General features: G+C 45.2%; 1 protein-coding gene across 3 annotated transcripts; it reads left to right on the top strand.

Annotated features, from left to right (window-relative positions):
* The first annotated feature begins 8,831 nt into the window (after positions 1 to 8,831).
* Positions 8,832 to 19,969, top strand: LOC126049087 (3 beta-hydroxysteroid dehydrogenase/Delta 5-->4-isomerase-like). 3 transcript variants are annotated; one of them, XM_049824915.1, is made up of 4 exons: positions 8,832 to 8,879; positions 9,139 to 9,361; positions 14,835 to 14,999; positions 17,659 to 19,969. In XM_049824915.1, the coding sequence occupies exons 2-4, from the start codon at positions 9,208 to 9,210 to the stop codon at positions 18,471 to 18,473; spliced, it is 1,134 nt and encodes a 377-aa protein (XP_049680872.1). In that variant the 5' UTR covers positions 8,832 to 8,879; positions 9,139 to 9,207; the 3' UTR covers positions 18,474 to 19,969. The 3 variants fall into 3 exon arrangements, with proteins under 3 accessions (XP_049680872.1, XP_049680871.1, XP_049680873.1); XM_049824914.1 differs by having other exon boundaries at positions 8,848 to 9,008; XM_049824916.1 differs by having other exon boundaries at positions 8,848 to 9,039.
* The last annotated feature ends 1,123 nt before the right edge of the window (positions 19,970 to 21,092 follow it).

Raw genomic sequence — 21,092 nt, 5'->3', positions numbered from 1 at the left:
CTGGCTGTTCCATGGCATTACCTGTGTGGGGCCTTACTCCCAAGCTCTGATATATCAGTCAGACAGACACAGAGAACGATGTCCCTTGCTTCTTCCACTTGGTTGTCCTACCAAGTCTGACTGCAACTCAAGCTACGCACCTTTCCTGCTCTGGGGCAGTAAGTGTTGCAGCTGACATCTTCCACAGCTTGGACTTTCTTAGATGTATTCATAGCAGATACAGAAACAAGATGCATCAGCTAATAGGCACCCCAGCTACCCTTTGGAAGTGGGAGTGGTTCTTGCCTGCTGCTTCTAAATGCAGGGCAATGAAATCACTAGTAACCGAAGCAACACCCTGCAGAGAGAGCCTCTTCCTTCACGACATCATTAATTTGCAAGGCAAACTCACCCGAGCAGCGGCCAGGACCTATGCATTCTCAGAGCACAGCACGAGTTTGTGGCAGTGTGTAAATAACTCCCCCGGTGCCCTGGTCTCTGCCCATGGATGACCATGGCCAGCGCGGGCTGACAGAGCAGGCAGGAGCTGCCAGCACTATCCAAGCAGCATGTGGCCTTTGCTCTTGGAAGATGGAGCAGAGGCAACCGTGTGCCTGCTGCCAGCGTAGAGCAGCAGCAGCCCTTGCTCTCCAAGGTAACAGAAATATGTACTCATCCCTTCCCTGTCCAAGGTTCTTCCTGAGACATGGGTCTGACCTCCCCATGAGGAAGCACACCCTTCACTTGGCTGTGCCACCCACCTGGTGGTGATGGGTCCTTAATGACAACTAGGAGCTCGCTCTTTCCTTCCTTTCTTTCTTCCTTCCTTTCCTTTTTTCTTTTTTCTTTCTTTTTTCTTTCTTTCTTTCTTTTTTCTCTCTTTCTTTCTTTCTTTTTCCTCTTCTTTCTTCTTTGTTTTTCTTTCTCTTCTTTCTCTTTCTCTTTCTCTTTCTCTTTCTTCTTTCTTTCTTTCTTTCTTTCCTTCCTTCCTTCCTTCTAGTTCTCTTTCACCTGGATGGTTCCTTTTCTGTAGCACTCCTTAGAGCACAATCTTCAGCTGCACCATCTAGTCTTCCTCTTTCTTCCTCATTCCAACTCCTTTCATAATCTCTCTGTGCCCCACTAGCCTCCCTTCCCTATTATTTTTCTTGAAAAAATTTTTCAGTGCTGACCTAAACTATTATTTCTGTATATCCCTGACTAACATGAGCCTCCCAGTGTCCTGGACCTTTGGTGAGAATGCCAGAGCTGCCTTCTTGCTCCCCAGAGAAAGGGGCAAGGAATGTTGCTGCTGCCCAGAGCTGAGGGAGCTACTGGGGAGCGGAGGTGGGGGCAGATAGGGTCCCGCAGCCAGGGCAGAAGTCAGTTGATGTATTATTTAGAGCTGATGTCCCTTGGGGTTTGTCTGTGTCAATAGGCTGCAGCGTGAGTATTTACTTTGAACTATTCTCCCTAGGAGGAGTTTAGCAATGCTTGTTTTTTAATCCTTATATAATGCTCTCCAAGTAAAGGTGTAAACAGAATTAATCTATTTAAAATGGCTAAACCCCCTGTGTGCACATTTGGTCTTTGTTATACATGTGGTGTGTAAGCCAGTGGGGAATTGGGCCAGTGTAACTGGAAATAAGCTGACTCTCCGTAAAGAGTTTAACTGATTTAACTGCTCGGGCTTAATCAGGTCTTTTAAATGAGGCGAGGTAAACTAGGATTGTACACACATGAAAACTTCTAATATGTGCCTCATCTTTAAAAATGCAATCTGATCTTAAAAATGTCTGGTAAGACACGTGACCTTGTTTTCTTATGAATAATTTCTAAGGCCAGACTCACCGGCACAGCCGCTGCTTTTATGGCACTTTAGGGCAGCACAGAATGGCTGAGGGCAGCAATGGAATGCCAAATGTCTTTTTGTGCAAAATAAGTGCCAACTTGCTGGGTACCTCCTCTGCTTAGTGCACCTCCCAGTCTTCCCATGCACACAAGTCTCCCTTTCTCAGCAGAAGGCAACCACGGACAGTGGTCTGGGCACCAGGCACGGGCATCCCCAAGTGGAGCCTCTCTTGCTCCCCTTGGAGCTCTGGCACTCAATAAGTAAAAGCACCAAGAATAAGGGGCTGCAGGCAGGGAAGAGCGATGCTTTGTAAATTAGTGATTGAGGTTGTCCTGTGTATGAGGGTGAAGGTGGGGACATGAGGTCAGTACTTCACCCAGTAATTACTTGGAGGAAAATGCCACAGGAGTTGCTGGCGCACGGGGCTGCAAGGTTACCTGACCCTGGTTTGGAGTGCTGTGTGGCCAAGTTTCAACGAGAAAGTGCCAGCTCTCCTCCCATGAAACTGCCTATGAGCTTCTTTGGTCAAGGCTCTCTCCTGGCAGAGAAGAGGTGCTGCTTTTTCTGCGGAGGAGAAGACGTGTGCTCCTCCAGTTCCTGCTGAGCACATTGCCCACTGGCCTCTGGTGTACAAGGGAAAGAGGGGGGGGCAGCAGCAGCACCTCCTTTTGCATGTATCTTAGAAGAACCAAATGAGGCTCATAGGTCCTAAACTTGCTAGAAGAGAGGCTTTCAGCCTATACAAATGGCAGTGGCTTAAGGAGCCTGCTGGCAGTCTGGCTAAGCTCTGGAGAGGAGCAGGATTTCCAGCATGCTTCCTCTGATACATCTTGGTCACTTCCCTCTGAGCCTTTGGAATTTTTTTAGATCTGTTTCTGGATGATCTAGAAGACCTAGACATGGGCATGTAAAATGTGAGAGTGAGCAGGTGCCTGAATTTAGCTGCTGTCTTCTGGAGCTGATGCTGTAAAATGGGAAAGTAGATGGTGAGAGGCTGGGACAACTGCATTTAAGCTCTGTTTCCAAGAAAATGAGGTCCTCTCCCTGGTAGATGACCATCAAGGCCTTTGTTCCTTATTCTACTCTCCCATTCACTGAAAGAAATACCTTTGTTTGGATAAATCCAGGTGCTGAAAAATCATCCATTTCTCACCTGCATTTCACTTGCAGTCAGACTCTGTCAGTGCTCCCTGCGTGGCATGGCTGGTCCGCTCGTGCCGCTTCTCACAACAGTCTGTGCCCCTTGGAGCAGAGGTAGTGCTCAAGGCTGCTCTGCTGAGGCAGAAAAACCTCTCATTTCGGGCTCCAGAGTCTCAGCTTTCATTTAAAGCCAACAAAACAAGATGCTGGCAAGCATATCATTGTTACAGTTGTGAAGGAAATCTTTCAAGGAGGAAAGCCATCTTAAGGAAATCAGAGATGTCTGCTGCAGCTGAAAAAACTGTGATGGAAATTGTCTGCACTGCTGAGCTGACTTGTGGTGGCTTCATTCACACCATTGTTGAGTACCATGAGACCAGAATCTGTTTTGAAGGAAAAGCAATGCCACATCATGAAAATAAGCACAATGGTTTATTTTGTGATCACCTTCTCTGCTTTTCCCATGGCACTGAAGTTGGGGGATGGAGGATAGGAGGGCAGGTGGAGGTGAAGGACGTGTGAACTCTGCTAGAGGTAGCCAGACAAATAGCAGGCTTTGATCAAGCTGTTCTGTAGTTTGTTGTGTAAGATAGCATAAACATCTTTAACCAGAAATGTTTGCAGAGGCCACTAATTTGCAACTCAATTTGCAACTCCTGTGATCTGGATGTCTAGTGGAGTACAACTGGAGCCAGATTTGAAGAGGCACAGAGCACTTGCAACTGAAATGAAGGTCAGTAGGGGTCCCAGACTGCAGGCATTTGGAATGAGCAGCATCACAGAGCTGAAACACCTTGTTCTCCAATCCCATCTCTTGCTCTTGGCCCTTTAGAGCCATACAATTTTTCTGTCTGATTTTTCAAACTATACAATGATATAGAATATCCTCCTAGCCCCTTCTGCCCTTTCAGATCAGCATGTATTCTAAAACTGAGGCAATGTCTGTACACTTGGATGGTTCTGCATGCCCCCCGGCAATAAGGGGAAGGGAAGATTTTGCCAGTAAGGTTTGTGTGAATATCATACCACAGGGATCAGTACCAAAGGGGAACCACTACAGAACCAGCCATGTGCAGCCTGGGGGCAAATGATAAAGCTGCTCTTCAGCTGAGATTTCAAGGGCAAGCCATTGCCCGCAGCAGAATACCACTGCTGGGGCAAAGAGCCAGCTCGCAGCAGTGCGGACCTCTTGTCGCAGCCAGCTTTGCAACTGGCAGATGCCCTGGTGCCCGCTTCCATGGCACGCGCGGGAGGAGCCACGCTATCAAGAAGCGACCTTCTGCATAAGCCCTACTTTAAATTGGCCTTAAGGAGGCAGACGAGAGAAACTAGCCCTGTCATTCTGTTTAGACCTGAATTTCTCGCAGAGATAACGGTGTCTGCAGTGATCTTCCAGAGGCCTTCACAGGAGACCTTCCTCTCTGTTCCAGTAATAATAAACCTTGCTGGCAGACTGACAGCCCGGCAGATAAGACTGAGGAATAATACCACATTGCACACTTTGATGGACTTCAAGGATGTACAAGAAGAGACTGAAGACAGCTGGGTGTGCTCAGTCCTGAGAAGGCTAAAGGTTGGGGGGGGGGGGAAATCACATCACTATCTTTTACTACTCAGTTGGAGGGAACAGAGAAGATGCACCCCAACTTCTTGGATGTGTGCAGTAAAAGGGTGAAAGACAACCGGCACAAGTTGCAATGAGGAAAATTCCAGTTAGAAATTAGTGGGAAAAAATTCCCCCTGAGGGTGGTCAGATGCTGCAACAGAGGGTTCGTGAAATTTCCATCCTTAGAGATGGAGACTGGGCAAAGTCCTAGAGCAGCCTCATCTAATCTGACGCTGCTTTGAGAAGAGGTTGGGTCAGAGACTGCCAGAGGCTCCTTTCAATCTAAATTGTTGGGGGACATCACAGAATCATAAAATAAGAGCTGCACATCAGTTCTGTACCCTGCTGTACCAGTGTGTTGTCATGATCGACTACCATGGAGCAGCAGAGGCAGCACCTATATCTCTGTGAAAGAGGCTGCAGAAAGCATTTTTCTGAGGAAGAAAGCAAGCTATTTGGTGAGTAAGCTTAAAAGAAGAGATCACAGGGTTCGACCAGGCTGAGAGTCTATTGAACAAGCCCATCCTACAACTTTTCCAAGACTTTGGAAGTTTTCTACTATCTGGATTAAGCCTGTGCCAATGCATACCAAAGTCTCATGCCCCCCTTGTCTACACTCTGTCCTACTTTCTGTATTTGACTGTTGTGAATACCTCTGATACAAATTCAAGCAAGGTCAAATCTTTAAAAAAAAACACCTGTGTCCAAAGAGATTGTAAACATGTGGGTTAAGGACTAATCAAACCCTGCTGCCTCCCAACATCCCTGGAGGATGTAGCAGGGACAGAGAATCAGTCTATTTACAAGAATAGTTTATCTACAAAATGGATCCAAATATAAACATTTTCCTTTGGCATATGGTGCAAATTTCTATGGCCTTTAAATATATAATTCACTCATCAATTTCAGTTGAGGAAACACAGTTCTACCTAAAACTAAAGGGAAAATGAGACTAAATATTTGTTTCTAGTTAATTGCCTGCCTCATGTGCTCTCTAATACAGCAAAGAATACTACAAGTAAGTCTTTCTGATCTTGAAGATCATGTAGGAAAAGTTTACAATCACTTTCTCCTTTCTACCAGAAGAATTTTGGTACTACTGAAATAGGAGATATTTTCTTTGTCAGGTTTGAATACACAGAAACATTGAGGCCTCTTAAGGTGGTGATCTTCATACCTTGATTGTGTTTATTCAGAGCTTGATTCAGGACAGCTGTCTAAAAGTTAATTATCTAAGTCTTGTTGCCTCTTGTCAATGTGTAACCAGAAGAGAGAGGAAAACCTTTGCCAGAGGGCACAGTGCTTCCCACCCTGAAGGGCAGAAGCTTTCCTTGAGTAAATCTACATCTCGAAGTATACTCTCTTTTGCAGAGCTGCCAGCGTCTAGGCATTTTGAGCTTACAGGCATATGATGGTAAGAAACATACTAATTTTTTCACATGAGAAGCACATGAATGTTTTGGTTTTTTGGTCACAATTACTCTATGTTTACATAGCAAGAGGTGCAGTTAAATAATGAGCATGCCTTTGCTTTTCTCTGCTTCAGTTCTCAGCAGCCTGGGCAACAGGGCAGGCTCCAGAAACCACTTTCCTAAACCAGACTTCTTTTCTGGACAAAGAATCTGTTCTTCTCATCTTACTCCTGGATAGTTTCTTTTGCCTGACTTTTCCAGATAGCTTTTTATCCTACCTAAAATTTCCATGCTTTGCATTGTTACTGCATTTATCCATTCCAGTACCATGATAGTTTGTTCTCAATGCTGCTGGGAATTTTCCCTTCGCTATTTTTCTCTTACTGTCTTCTCATCTCCACTACATACCCCCAATCCCTTTTTCTCCTGTGACAAGGCTAAGAAAAATGCATTTTCCTTACACCAGCCAGCCATTGCCCCACAGTATCTTTGTCACAGTAAGCACTAATAAAGCCGGAGGATCAACACTGTTCCTGGACCAGCAGATTAGGAACAGGGTTGTGATGGGACATAGTGGATTGCACGTACACTAAGATATCCACTTAGTCCATGTAGAGCAATTCTCCAACATAAGCAAAAATTTACAAGCTCTGATTTTCCAAAATGATAATCTTAGGCATGCAGCCCATTCTACAGCAAAATATCAGATTGTGAAGGCCTTGGTTTACAATAAAGTCAAGGAGAAGAAGACAACATAGTTAAAAAATTATTATGCCTTGACACAGAATGCAGAGTTGGTAAACTTTTTAGATAATGCTGAATTACGTTTTAGACTGCTCCAGACCTGTGCCATAGCTCTGAATTTGTTCAAGTTGTTCCTGGTGGTTGGGGTCTGGTGGGCTCTGGCCTCATTGCTCATTGACACCGTTCTTGGGTCTACAGCCCGTTCAAGCATCTGCCTCCAAGTCCTTCAGGGAGCATCCGAGCCAGTCTTGTTTGCAGCACAGAAGAGCTGTCGTGCCACCCAGCAACCCCACACAGCAGTTTCCAAAAGAAACAGAAGATGAAAATATGTCTAGGTGAGACTGCTGAAAGCACCAGCAGGTCTGTGCTTGAATTGAGCAAACTGCTGCTTGCTGATCTCTGACATCCACAAGCGGCAGTTCAAATGAAGGCTGCTATGTAGCAATGTATAAAATCCCCTCAAACTAAGCCAAGCATTTGGCCCAGTAGTACTTAAGAGGACAAAAGCACAGCAGTATTAAATGTCCCTGCAATCCCCTATGCAGCACTCATATTCTCATATAAAGTGCTAACACTGAACATCTTGGTCATTCTAAGAGGCAAGCTTGGTGTAGAAGACTGTTTTCTATCCTAAGAGGCTATGTGGTGTTATCTGGTTTTATAATGCCACTTTAAGGCATTTTATTTCCTTTCTAACAGCAAAAAGGAAGCACTGTTTCAGAGAACACCAGTTGTAGCGGCAGGCCTTGGTCAGTTATTTTTCCTTGCAAAATGCATGCACTGCACAAAATTAATTTGCAGCAGCTTCTGATAAGAACAGACAATGTCAAGGTCCTGCCTGAGAGAAGCCAAGGAAAGAAGCACTGATAACAATTTTTTTAACTCTTTGTTGGGGTAAGGGAAGATTTTCAAGGACGCTGTGATTGAAACAGTTGCCAAAACTTTGTCATCTGTGTTAGCTAGAAACTTTTCTCCTCCAACAGAAATGGTTTTGCTTTCCTCCTGTCACTTGGAGGCCCAGTTTTGCTCTAAAAAAGTAACAATGTGGGGGTGCTGCTTCTATAGCTTGTCTCCAGGGCTCTCTTTAATGAGGGAGCAAAATTCATGACAGAATAAAGAAAGGGAGTTTAGGACTTAGTTGTGCGAATGCAAGCAAAGCGTTTTTAGACATCCATTCCAGCTGTGCCTGAAATAAGTGATCCCCTTTCCAGTGATTTCAGCCTAATTAGTGTGTTGCTGCGCTGCTTTGTAGCTTCCTTCTTGCTTAAGGCAGCTGCCTATTTATCATTTTGCTTCAGTAGGGATGACTGCCTATCGCTGTGAGAGAGAAGGAGACAGAAAATAAAGCTCCAGGCAGTATGTCCTGACCATACACGAAGACCCAGGAAGGCAGCGCAGGTATTAGGAGCTTCAGGCTAATGCCTAAGCCCTGCCCCAGTCTCACACTAGAAAAGAATTTTGCTAGAACTGGAGTAAAACCTTAGGGAGAAGCACTTGGGCGTTTTCCCTGTATTCTGGAGACGTAAAAAGTAATGACATAGTTCACCGCAAAGGCACAAACAGCCAGCCGCAGCCTTATTTTAACTAGGTAATCTCACACCAGGCATTTCAGAGGTAAATCTTTTTCTCCTGCGGCTTTAATTTAACTTCAGTAGTACCTTAGACAATTTCATTACTTCCAGTGCCTCGAGTATACTGAACAAATACAAAATCCCAGAGGTTAGAAAGAGTGAGAATCCCATGCTATAATGGGGGAGCACAGTATCCAAAAAACCTACAGCAATAGAAGCCACTTCTCAAACCATTATAAACAGCAACTCCTGCTATGTACATTTAATTTTAATGCTCTCTACCTTCATATTAACACCATGTTACACAAGCAAGCGCAGCTACAGAGAGTTATCAGCGTGAGGATTTGCCCTCTGAGGATTTAGGCATGCAGGACCACATCTAGGCTCAGACCTCGCCGCATCCAGAGCCTTCCTCGTGGGGGGGTGGGGTGGTGGAAGCATCATGTTCGTTTTTGCAGCAAAGGAGGCACACAAGAGGGAGGGGAAACAAAATGACCGAGGTCGTGCTCTGCGGTATATAAATACAGGCAAATCTCCCCCACAGCCTTTTGAGTGCTGGAGAGGTGGAACCAAGGACTGAGGCAGACTTTTGTGGGGTTTGTTTGGCTTTGATTTAGAGCATTTTCAGATTTGTTAATTTCTTAGTTTGTAATCGTTTGTAAAGAGTTTTTTTCTTTGCATGGAAAAATGCGTAGGCTACTTCTGAATAGGAATAGCTAGCAAAAGTAAGACATGCTTTAAAAATTGTTGTTTAATGTAGGGGTTAGAGTTTCTTTTCCAGTAGTCTCTCCTTCTGGTAACACCCTTTGATTTGTAAAGACCCCCTAGGTTGATATCATGTGTTCATTTCCTCAGGCAGGAGGTGAACCAGCCGCTCTAAGCTCAAGAAACAGCCAGTTCGGCACCAAGGAGCAACCCAGAGCAATGTCCCTGGCTGGAGTAAGCTGCCTGGTGACAGGAGCAGGAGGATTTCTTGGTCAGAGGATTGTCCGCTTGCTGTTGGAAGAAGAGGAGGCACTGGCTGAGATCCGACTGCTAGACAAAGCCTTTAGCAATGAAGCACTTGGGAGATTTGGAAGTAAGTACCATCTCGTGAGGACTGTGTGTTGCGGGTATATGTACTGTTGTCTTGTATGGACAGCTTGGAAGCCTTTACCTCTCATCCACACCAGCTTTGCAGATGGAGATTTTATTTCAAGGAAGTTGTGCTTTATCCTTCCCTCTCCCTCCAGCACAGAAATCAGACGTAAAATGTAAAAGCAAGAGTTTCCTTTGCCAGACCCCAAGGCTTCTCTAGATTGGAAGATACCTGTGTGCTGTTCATGCCGTAAAGAGGCTGCCTTCAACCCGACTTCTATTACATCAAAACACATAATCTCATGCTTCTGCTTGCGGGGAAGGAAAATGCAAGAGTTGCTATACTGGGGGAAGAGGGACAACAGCGTAACCCAGAGCATACTGTCCTGGGCTCTGATGTGCTAGACTAGAAGCCAGTGACAAAGTTGTGGGTGTAAATGCTAATGGTTTTCTTCAACCCGTGATTAGTTTGGTTAATAGTGATCATCTGGCTGAGAGTTGTGATGAGGTATCTTAAAAATTTGTTGTTATTATTAACATTATTGCAGTTTTCTGGAGAGCAGAATCCTTTTGCACTAAGCACAGAAGAGACAGGGTCCATTTGCAAAGGGCAAGTCAGAATTCTGGCTTCTTGAATGGAGTGGAGACAGCACAAATGAGCAATATGCCCAGTGTCAGAAACAGTCTGTGGCGGGGAAAGCAGCTCAGAGTATTATATTTTAAAAGTCCCATTTCCTGGGATCCTGAGCACATCTATAAAAAGGCATGTAGGAACCTAAATTCGATCTACTTCTTAAGTCCTTACATCACATTTACTTGGCAATGCTGTCCTCCATCACATCTTAACCTCAAGGCTACTCTTCCTCTATACAGGGAACTATATGGGAACCTTTATGAAATATCCCCATACGATTTGCTAAAGAGCCACAATCTTTCTATATTTCTTTCTATAAAGCATTTAAGTGTCATCAAAGTGTAGTAACAGTCCACCATAAACCCGGTGCAAATTGCACAAGCCTTTAGGATGGTTTTATACAACTCCTCATTAAATGTCATTCAGCATTTCACTGAGGATTTGCTAGATGCCATGAGCCTTGCAGCAGTTCTGATTGCCAGGCGGTTCCCGCAGTGACAAAACCTGCAGCTGCGGCAGCAGGAGCGCGTGTGATTTAACACTGAGGCAGCAGGGCAGCAACAGAAGCACCCGCGCTGCTTCAGGCCAGGAGAGCTTTGTGGGGATCATGGAGCTTCCTGGGGAGTGAAAATGAGGGTTTGTGTGTGTACAACCTTGGCTGGCCTACAGCAGAGGTTTCGCTGCTCCTTTTTTGTTAACAGGAAAGCTCTAGGACCTCTTTCCTTACCCTCCCTCCTTCCTCCACTGAAGACAGCCCTGACACTCCCTCTACTATTCTTGTACCATTCCTGCTGCCTATCTGACCAGCGCAAGAGGAAGGGAAAAATCAGTTATCATCAGAGCCATTCCCCCCCACAAACAGGTAGTAGGAACAGCAGGCTGGCATTTCAGATGTGTTTGACCTGCCTTAGGCCCTGCACTTTGACTGGCAGTCCCTCTGCCTGTACCAACCTCTGTAGCTCCATCTCTTCAAGTGTCCTGCCAGTGCCTGTGCTCAGGACTACCTGAAGTATTTTCCTGCCATTCCCTTTCAAGCCCTTCTCTAGCACAGTGACTCCTATTCCAAATGCAGGGCTGCTGCAAAAACTGTGTGGCTGGAGTCCTCTGACCTGTGTTATTTTTACTGCAGGGACTTTTACTTGCCAGCATATGTTGTTTGGATTTCTTGAATAGCCAGGAGCAGAGCTGAGTGGGTTTCTTTCTCACTAAGCCCTTGAGCGCTTTTTCCTTGCGATATCTTTGCAGAGTCAGAGCTGCGGGTAAGACACAGGAGTATGTGTAAGTTACAGCTCTTTGTGCCAGGAGACACTCAAGGACACTCCTCTTTTGTCCAAAAATCTTTACTGCTGAGACCTTGACCATCGCACTCAGTCTGCGTAAAACAGTGGCATTTGCGGTCTTCTGCAGCCCTGGGGAGTCCGGGATGATCCAATCGATATCAAGTGCTGTGAGCTGGAGTCCACCCAGTTACACTGTGTGGTTGAGAATGAACATCACGTTGAACATAGTAGTTTGGTGCCTTGGGTTTCCTACCTCCCATCTCCACTTCAAATTTATCTTTCTGCCTTTCCTGTGCTTCCACTTATGCAATTCTGTTTTTGTTCACTATAGCACTGGCACTTCTGGAAAAGTTGGAAACTCCTAGGTTGTTCTCAAGAGGATTTCTCACTATTTCAAAGCATTGATTCCCCCTTGCCTCATCTCTCTGTACATCCCTCCCATTTCTCCCTGAACCCTCATTTCATGTCATTTTTCAGAGACAGACATTTATAGATTGTGCAATGCTTGAGCCTTGAGTGTTTTTGTACTGCTAACCCAGTACTGCTCCAAAGTAGAAGGAAAGTAGAGGGAGAAGGAATGTTGGGTTTTTTCCAGGACTTTTGCTGGGGGAAGTTCCTGCTCTGGGAAACTTCTTCCTAGCTTTTTGCACAACTTTGCAGACATTCATTTGCCTTTATCACTGCATTCAAAACAGAAAGGCAGAGTAGCAACAGAACATCCCAGTACCTGAAATGGGAACAGAATAAACATTTTAGCTTCCTTGGGTCAAAGAAGCCAATAAATTGCTCTACCCTTTACAAATGAAAATAAGTTGCAATTTTTCATTTTCTCCTATGAATACACAAAGTAGACCATTTTAATGAACCATCCGGTTAACCTCTTATGAGGAGTACCTTTCCCCACCACCCACCCCACAGCTGTTAGGACCTCTATAAAAGAGCACTAAGAAATTCAAGCTAAAAGTCCCACAGACATTGCTGTTTGCTTGAAGTTTAAACAATACATAGAAAAGAGACAGACAGTTTAGGGCAAGTAGTCTGAGTGGATTGCTGAGTCAAACACTGCTCACAACAGGACACTGAATTTTATTGAGTAGTCATTGCATTTCCAAGCAAAAACTACCCCATAGCAAGCAGGGAGCATTGCTTACAGCTCAGAGGACACAGAAACCAGTGGTGAAGTAGAAGAAGCTTTCCCAATGGGTAGGTACTTTCTCATAATCACTGTACACAGAAAATGGAGAGCTGAGTTGAATTTATTCTTTTCCTCCCCCTTCCACCTGACACACATGTGCTTTTTTGATGCCTGGACAATGGTTTGTGCAGATGGAAATCAGGTTTCTCTCTCCTGTCCATCTCAGACTGAAACCGCTGTCTGTCAGTCCTTTCTTCTTTCCTCTCTCTACTTCCAAGCTCACCTGTAGTTTTCCTCTTCTCCCAGAGCAAAACAAGATCAATCTGCTGATTCCTGACATCTAGCTGATGCTGGTAAAGTGGACAAGGCCCGTATTGTATTTAGCACAGCAACTTCTGCTGGGTAAAGTGGAATGGAGGAGCAGCTTTCCTGCCTCATATCACACACACAATTTAAATTGCAAGCCCAAACAAGGCACAAAGCAGCTAGACAGCAGCTTTCTAGTGACTGATACCAACTATCCCTGTGATCAGCTTTGAAATGGACAGGTTTCTTTTGTATTTTTCCTGAAAGCTTTGATTCTCACATGTAAAAACTTTCAATTTTCCTAATTCCTGCCCAGGCATCACTCTGAAGGGGCCACATGTTAGAATTTACATTGTGAAAACCATGTATTTTGGTCCTTTGGGTTACTGCAACCCCACAAAGCCTTATTCATGGATAACATCAACCTAAGCACTGTACAAAGACTAATGTTTATTAGAGCAAATCTAACTGCCAGGTGCTTAACAAAAAGCCTAGCCCCATAGTCTGACGCTTTTGCATCCATACAAGTAGATGTCAGTGTAAACCTTCTGGAAACGGAGCCCTAGGAAATGAATGCACTCTGTAAAATAAAAGAGCATAAGAGAGCATATAGCAGTGCTGGGAGGGCAGTAACTCTAGATTTAGTAACTGTTTTGTAAATGTTTCACAAATTTCACATCTCAGACCAACTGACTGTGATGAAAAAAAGATCCTCAAGCCTGTTGCATCAGAATGATTGTTAAATTAATACAGGATTACATTCTAGTGTGCTACAAAGGTAATGAGATAAACCCCATTTTAAAAGATACTCCCACTCAGTTCCAGATCCCAGCAGCTGTCTCTCTTAGTGTTTCCCCATTAAAGACAAGGGATGAAATACTGCCTGATTTGGAGCTGGTCACAAAGCACTAGGATACATGAGCTTTCAGTCAGGCTGAGTCTAAAAGCTGTATAAATTAATCAGATTCTTCTCTTATCTAAAATGGGCAGTTGATTGTGCTGGAAGAAGACCAGCACTCCGGCTGTGCAGAGTCCCTTCCCAGTAGCTGTGCCTGGGGAGCCCTCTAGTGCAACCACAGCAGAGGCTCATGAGAGGACATGCCACCACCTCCTGAAAAGCTGTAAGTTACGCTGAAAAGTCCTCTCCCATGGCAGAGCTGCAGCCAGGCCAGCAGGCTTCCAAGGAGAACAGCATCGCCTCAGACTATACATTTCTCCAGACGATCGTCCTGCACTAGCTCAATTTTGTTAGTGTGATTCTGGGCTGTATGAAGGATGCTTCTGCCCAGCAAAACTTAAGGGAAGGATGGCTCCGAGACTGAAGACTGCATCAAGGTCACACACATTAGCTGCTGGGGAGGAAGAGGGCTTAAAATCCAGCAGTTAAAGCAAGTCAGGGCTGAGGTAGCTGAGGAGAGCAGCCTTAAGAGTTCAAATTTGGACCAGAAAGATGTGCATGCTAGAAGAGACCCCACAGCACAGACGCTGAAATGGAGCCAGAGCTGGAGTTAGAAAAGGCACAGCAATCCTGGCCGAGGTACATAAAAAAGATGTGTCAGAACTGTATGTATTAGAAGAGCTGTGATATGGGCAAGGACAAGGGGCAGAAGATAGGTGTGAACACAGCTCTGTGCACACATGTGGGTGGCAAAAGATCATTCATCACCTTGAAGACAGGAGCATGCAGTCCCTGGCTGTTTGGTATACTTGGCTTAATACTTTTATAAATAGCCAGTCACCAGAACATGCATAGCTAAAGCTACTCCCCCTGTGAACTTTAAAATAGTCACACCTGAAGGAAGCTTCAGGTCCTTGCTAGCAGTGAGAAAGATTTCTCTTAAAAAAAAAAGAAAAAAGAAAGAACCATGTTGAATATTGGCTCCAAAAATACAGTAGGTAGTGCGACATAGACTTCCATAGCACTGTAATTAGCACTTGACAATATAGCCATTGCAAAATACCTTCTGTTTTCCCAGCCTTAAAATATCGCTCCCCTGCCTGGGCAGTCAGCACCTCCCAGGCGCAGCATCAGCTTCCACAGGGCCCTTCACCACTCCTTTCCGTGCTCTTCTTAGGATGCCTCTAAGGTCTTTTGCTTTGTTTTCTGCTGCTCTTGCAGCATTCCAGGGTAAGACGGCAGTGAAAATCCTGGAAGGGGACATCCGAGATGTGACGTTCCTGCACCGTGCCTGTCAGGGGGTCTCCGTCATCATCCACACAGCTTCCATCATTGACACCTTGGGCCTCATAGAGAAGCAGCTGCTCTGGGAAGTCAATGTAACAGGTGAGTGGGTGAAGCACCTTTCTCAAACCCATGTCTACTACGTCCCGATCATCATCTGCTCAGGAGAGGGAGCACCTGACCTGTATTTTTGAACCAGATTAACTGGGTCGTTCTGCATCTTGCACAGCCACACCTGTGAGTGCAAAGTATATGTGCAGCGCTGGCCCTTTCCACACCCAGTGTGCACTGGTCTTCCACTGCAGGGCACTGCAGGATCATTCACGCTTGTCAGCACTCACATATGCCCATCCTGAGATCTGCACAGGCTCTGCCTTCAGTGGGGATAGCCATAATGCTATGCTCAGTGGACCTGTCTGGAAGCAATTCACCTTTGAAATCCCGGTGCGCATCTGAGAAATCGGTTCTTATTCTCCTTCCCCATACAGCATCCCTGCCTGTGTAGTATTCAATTTTTACAAACGCTGCATGCTTTCGCTGCAATTATAGCAAACATCCCAGACCCTGTGGCGCTCTGCTTCCTATTCTTTTTCTTCCTTCTTTTTTCCTTTTCCTCCCATTTGCCATTATGTCTGTGGGTGCATGAATGCGGTTCATAGGAGCAGCTGCTCTCCCACCTTCAGCTTATCATCAAAACGCCCCCAACAAACTCAAGTCTGTGGGAGAGAGGGGGTTGAGTGACTTCTCACTCTGTGATGGGATCTCCCCTTCTACTAAGGAGCCCCTGTTCTTCATGAAAAGATCAGATGAAGGGGGGAGTTTTTGACTTGGGAATGGCTGGTGTCGCATCAGCTGCCAAGAAATTGAAATATATGTACTAAAAGATCAACTTTATCCCCCTCCCTCTGATCCCAAACCCTCTATGCCTGCCAGAGGACTGGTAGTGCCTAACCTGCATGCACACTGACCTCCCTGGCTGTGTTGCTTCAGCTCCTTGGTGAAGATTTGGGGAAGACGGTCTTATTTACATTAATAGTTTTCCTGGTTCTTTGTTCCCCTCTGCCACAGGTACAGGGCTTCTTCATGGAAAAAATAAGGAACATACTTCCACTGGCACCACTTTTACAAATATTGGCTACTCACCAGAGCATTCTTTGTAGTCAAGTTGTCTCTTACACGCACCTTAAGAACAGCAGGATGACATTTTGGTTGTTTTAGCCTGGCTCATTGCCTGTACATTCAGCTTCCAGATCCTTTCATTTCTGCTCACTCAAAGCCACAAATTGTCAGTGACCACAAATTAGAGCCCAGCAGGCAGCTTCTTAGGTCCCTGCCAGGAGGGAAGAGCAGGAAGGCAAGTTCCTGTAAACCTGTGCATTGGGTAGTATGAAAAATAAATATACAGGGAAGGTAGTTCAGAAACAGGATTTGTAAAGCTCTCTCTTTATGACCATACTCTTGCTACAATCTGTTTTTCATGGCAGAATGTGTTGCCTAAACCCATGGGGGAAAAAACCCAACCCAACAAAAAAACCCAGACAAATACTAAAATACTAAAATGTCCCAGAAGCAGAAAGCAGAAAGAAAAAAGCTGGAGTCAGAGCTAGAGAGTTTGTTTACGTCTGTCCCATTGTTCCTTTTGGCAGGTTTAGACTTAAGCATAAAGTATCTAGGCTTTCATAATTCCTTCAGATCCCCCCGATCAGAGTCTGCCTGTGGGTGAAATAAGCCCACTGGGCCTGTGATGGTTAGCTGATAACATTTGGTAGAATGAAAGCACATGCCAGTCCTGCTTCTAGAGCAAACTGACCCTAAGATTAGTCAGTAAATACTGCAGTCCTCTTCCTTATTTCCCTCCATTTACATTCTGATGCTCTTTTGGCTTTCTGACCAGCCAAGACACTGCTATGTATTTCACAGACTTGCAAGATGAAAGTATTTATTTCCCCCTTGAATGTGCTTGCCTAGCTTAACCCTCCTGGCTATTTGAAAGACCTTGAACTTGCCAGCTTACCTCTGCTCCCCTCAATGAAAGCACTATGATAGGATTTTAAAAGTAGGAAATCCTGTATTACTGCAAGTAAAAGACAGAATATGCAGAAAAAGGAGGTGTACATACACAAACATCGCTTTGCTCGCTGCACTTTATGATCTTTGACTACATGGTATTGTGCATTGTTCTGACATAAGAGCTTTCTCTTCAAACCCTCCTTTGAAGCCAATTGAATAGTGAATAGACTTCCACTGGGTGAAGCTGATTTTGGAGCAAACCTTCAGGTCCCACATTAATTCTGTCCCTGCTTAGCAAACCATCCAAGAGCACCTCGAGCCTGGAAAACAGGGGCTTCAGCATACAGGATGGATGGTACCTAATGAGAGGGGCAGCTTCTGAAGGTTCTCTGCCTTAAGCCATGTCAATCCAACCAACAGGCACAAGCCCCTGAAACTGTAATCAGTATCCATGCTAACCTAAGCAAGAGCAAAATTTGACTCTCGGCATAAAAAAACCCCACAACATGCAATTAAGACCAAGTGTTCATCCTTGTTTAACTCCAGCAGGTGCACTGATACTGCTTAAATACAGATTCAGCGCAGGTTCAGTTTCACTGAAAATGCTGCCCAGTTCAGGACAGGATTCTTCCAGCTGCAGAGAGGGGAGATCTGGCCAAGCTCAGGCCAGAGATGCTGTTTCTGATCTAAAAAGCCCATTTTTTCCTGCTTGGGGAGCTCTGGACTGACTTGCACGTGTCTCTTTTTGAAGGTACTCAGCTACTGCTGGAGGCATGTGTCCGTTGTAATGTCCAGCACTTCATATATACCAGTACCATAGAAGTGACAGGCCCAAACTGCAAAGGTGACCCAATTTTCAATGGTGACGAAGATACAGCTTATGAGAGTATATCAAAATCTCCTTACGCCCAGAGTAAGAGACTGGCAGAGGATTCTGTACTGAAAGCAGATGGCCAGGTGCTAAAGGATGGCGGCACGCTGACGACCTGCGCCCTGAGATCCATGTACATTTTTGGAGAAGGTTGCCCATTTCTTCAAGGTCATCTGGATAAGTGTCTGTTGAACAAAAATGTCTACCTGCGCTTCTCCAGGAAGGAGGCTTTCGTGAACCCTGTGTACGTGGGGAACATCGCCTGGGCACACGTGCAGGCAGCCAAAGCCCTGCAAGTCCCGCAGAAAGCCGAGTACATCAGGGGGCAGTTCTACTACATCTCAGATGACACTCCTCATATGAGCTACGCAGATCTAAATTACGAGCTGACCAGGGACCTGGGGTTTGGAATCGAGCCGCGGCTCCCCATGCCTCTGACAATGTTGTATTACTTCTCGCTGCTGCTGGAGATCGTGAGCTTCTTGCTCCGGCCCTTTGTCAGATACATCCCCTCCACCAACCGTCACCTGGTCACTCTATTGAACACCCCATTCACCTTCTCTTATAGAAAAGCACAGAAGGATTTTGGCTATGTGCCTCGCTACACGTGGGAAGAGGCCAAGCAGTGCACTGCTCAGTGGATTGCCTCCATGGTCCCACAGAGAAGGGAGTACTTGAGAAGCAAGGCTGCCTAAGTCTTAAGAGGAGCTGAGACCTGGCTAAACAAGTAGGGCCTTGAGCCAGAGGAGAGCTGGGTGAACAGCAGCAGCAGACAACCACAAAGCATTTAAATGAAGACTTTGTGTAACAGCCCCCTCATCCCCCCCAGCCTCCCTGCCCCAACCCAGAATAAATAAAAGTGAAATGTTAATTTGTTTGTTGAGTACAGGCTGATCAGGGTAACTCTCCTGTATAGTCCACATTCACTTCTACATCTCGTGCAGCACAAAGACATTATTTTAGTAAGACTCCCCACAGTCCACAGTGTGAACACATCAGCCTCGCTTTTCACTCCATTCCACCTTTAAGGCTTTTGTAAAGCACAGTTTGTCCTAGAACTATGATTACAATTTATAAATATATACTACTCAGCCATACCCTACTCACTCAGCTCTTGCCAGCCTTACCGAACACACAGCAGGTAGAAGCCACCTGATTGCAAAAGCTGTTACAGATCTTGCTCACTTTTTCAGAGCATTGCCCAGTTTCCTGTGCCATTCACCTGACAGTCAAACTTGAGAGCAAATTTGGGCACTGTAAGCATTGTGAAGCCAAAAGCACAATGTAAGTGCAACATAGTTTTACTTTGGATGGTTTGTGGAAGGAGAGAAAGGGGAGATTTGCTCAGGTGAAGACTTCCTCATCCATCCTCATTTTCCTAGTTAGAGATTTTGCAGTAAATCTGATGGCTGCCCAGCAGAACAACAGCTTCAACAAGACGAAACGGAGAAAATATTGCAGGAGAGCCTTGGTCACTGAACAGTTTCCATTGCAGAGTCAAGACATTTGTGAACACTGAGGAAAAATAAAGAGTGCTGAAAAAAATCATGCTATTTCCAGGTTTCAGCTGGGAACAAAGGCTACCTTCAGCTGATAGATGCATATGTGCTGTCCCTGGCTTTTCTGATGGCCACGTGAGTTTCTGCAGAATGTGTAACTTGACTTTCGGGTCAAAAACGTAGAACTTGTCTGAACAAATAGGTGCAATCCAGTGTTTTCTTCTTAAACATACAACTTGCTGAAAACAGCTCTAAAAGATGGGAATATCTGTTGTGTTCTGTTCAGGATGATGTGAACAGAAACATTTTACCTGACTCAGTACTAATGTAAATAAATCACATTTCCAGAGATGCTGGCAGCTTAAAGTCTGTGCTGAGTTTAATTATTCAGTGCCCTAGACATTATATAGTCCCAGTGCAAGTATTACCATTTTCTTTAGTAACATCTTAGGTTAAGTATGTAAGACCTGAAGCAGTAGAATACCAGACATCAGCACTTCCAGTCATGTTCTGGGGACACAGAAATAAGTTTTCCAGGCTCCCACTGAAGGCTTTGTAAACACTCAGCAAACTAGCGCTGCAGATGTTATTTGAATGCCATCGCTTCACAGTTAACCATATCAACATCTCCACCTTTCTCCAATGAGCAAGCAGTACTCTTAACACCTCCATCAGAGTTCCTCCTTTATTAGTGAGCACACAGATCTATCCCATGCTGAAGGAGACCCATCCCCAGCTACACTGTACGCTGATAACACCTCTAAAGACTTACAGAGAGTGAGGAGATTTGCAGCAGCCTTAAAGAATAAGGGACTTGAAAATGAAGTTTGGAATTGTAAAATTCTGGATAGAACCTGCACCAAGCAAACTGATGTGCACTGAAGTTTAAAAAGAGCCAAAAGGTATTATTTAACACAATGTCCACCCACATCCAAGAATGCTGGTGGAGACTATGTTGAGAGCATTGCTAAAGTTGAGGTAAATGAGAAAAAGCCACCTTTGTTCATGCTCTATTCCCCACCCATCACTAAATGATGATTTCTGTTTCCATCCGCTCCCCACTATTCCCATTCTCGTCCCTGCCAAATCCCTCTGATGGACATCTCTTCCTCTCCTGTCCTCTCCATTTGTACTTTTCCCCTCCCTTCATGTTCTCATTCTGTCTAGACCTCTCTGGTGCAAATCTGTTTAGCTACAGTCCCTCTGTTCATGCCCTCTCCCCTTGAGCCTCATCATTCACGTTCTTTTCCCTTCCAGTCTCCTGCATTGTTGGCTTTTTTCTCACCAGATGGTTCCTTTCCATTCCCCTCTGTACATCTCTGTTCCCCTCCACTTCCCACCATTTCTGTTTCCATTTCTGCTCCCCTCTGGGCCCCTCCATTTGCAATCTGTGGCCCTCCACTCACCACCATTCATGCTCTGCTCCCTTCCAGTTGCCCGCTTTCACTCTGTTCCTGGGCAGAAGGCTTGGAGCAGGCCATTAGCCTCCAAAAGGCTCCCAAGTACATAAAATTCACATCTCTCTCAGTGCTGCTAGTAAAGCTACAGATCAGCTCCATATATTTACATATACGCGGTTATCTCAGTTGCCTCCCAGGTTGAATAAGGCTCTCAGGATGCGTAAGACAAAATACGGCTGAAGGCAGTTAAAAAATCCTGCTCAGAAAAGCAAAAAGAAGTTGTTTAACACATTAACATCCATTATTTTTCCAGGCTAGTGATAGATCCTAATGTCCGGTGAGACCAAAATGATGGGTGCAGCCATGGCTGCTCTGACACTGAAGTAGGAGTAGAAAGGACGATCCAGGCACATGG

The sequence above is a fragment of the Accipiter gentilis genome, chromosome 21 (genome assembly GCF_929443795.1).
Source record: "Accipiter gentilis chromosome 21, bAccGen1.1, whole genome shotgun sequence".
In the NCBI taxonomy this organism is placed as follows: Eukaryota; Metazoa; Chordata; class Aves; order Accipitriformes; family Accipitridae; genus Astur; species Astur gentilis.
The sequence above is the reverse complement of the archived record's forward strand: the minus strand, read 5'-3'. Positions and strand labels throughout refer to the sequence as shown.

Excerpts from the sequence above, each read along its gene's own strand:
- LOC126049087 (XM_049824915.1), top strand. The coding sequence starts at position 9,208 with ATGTCCCTGGCTGGAGTAAGCTGCCTGGTGACAGGAGCAGGAGGATTT. Across the intron at positions 9,362-14,834 it reads AGCACTTGGGAGATTTGGAA|CATTCCAGGGTAAGACGGCA; the intron begins GTAAGTACCATC and ends CTGCTCTTGCAG. Across the intron at positions 15,000-17,658 it reads CTGGGAAGTCAATGTAACAG|GTACTCAGCTACTGCTGGAG; the intron begins GTGAGTGGGTGA and ends CTCTTTTTGAAG.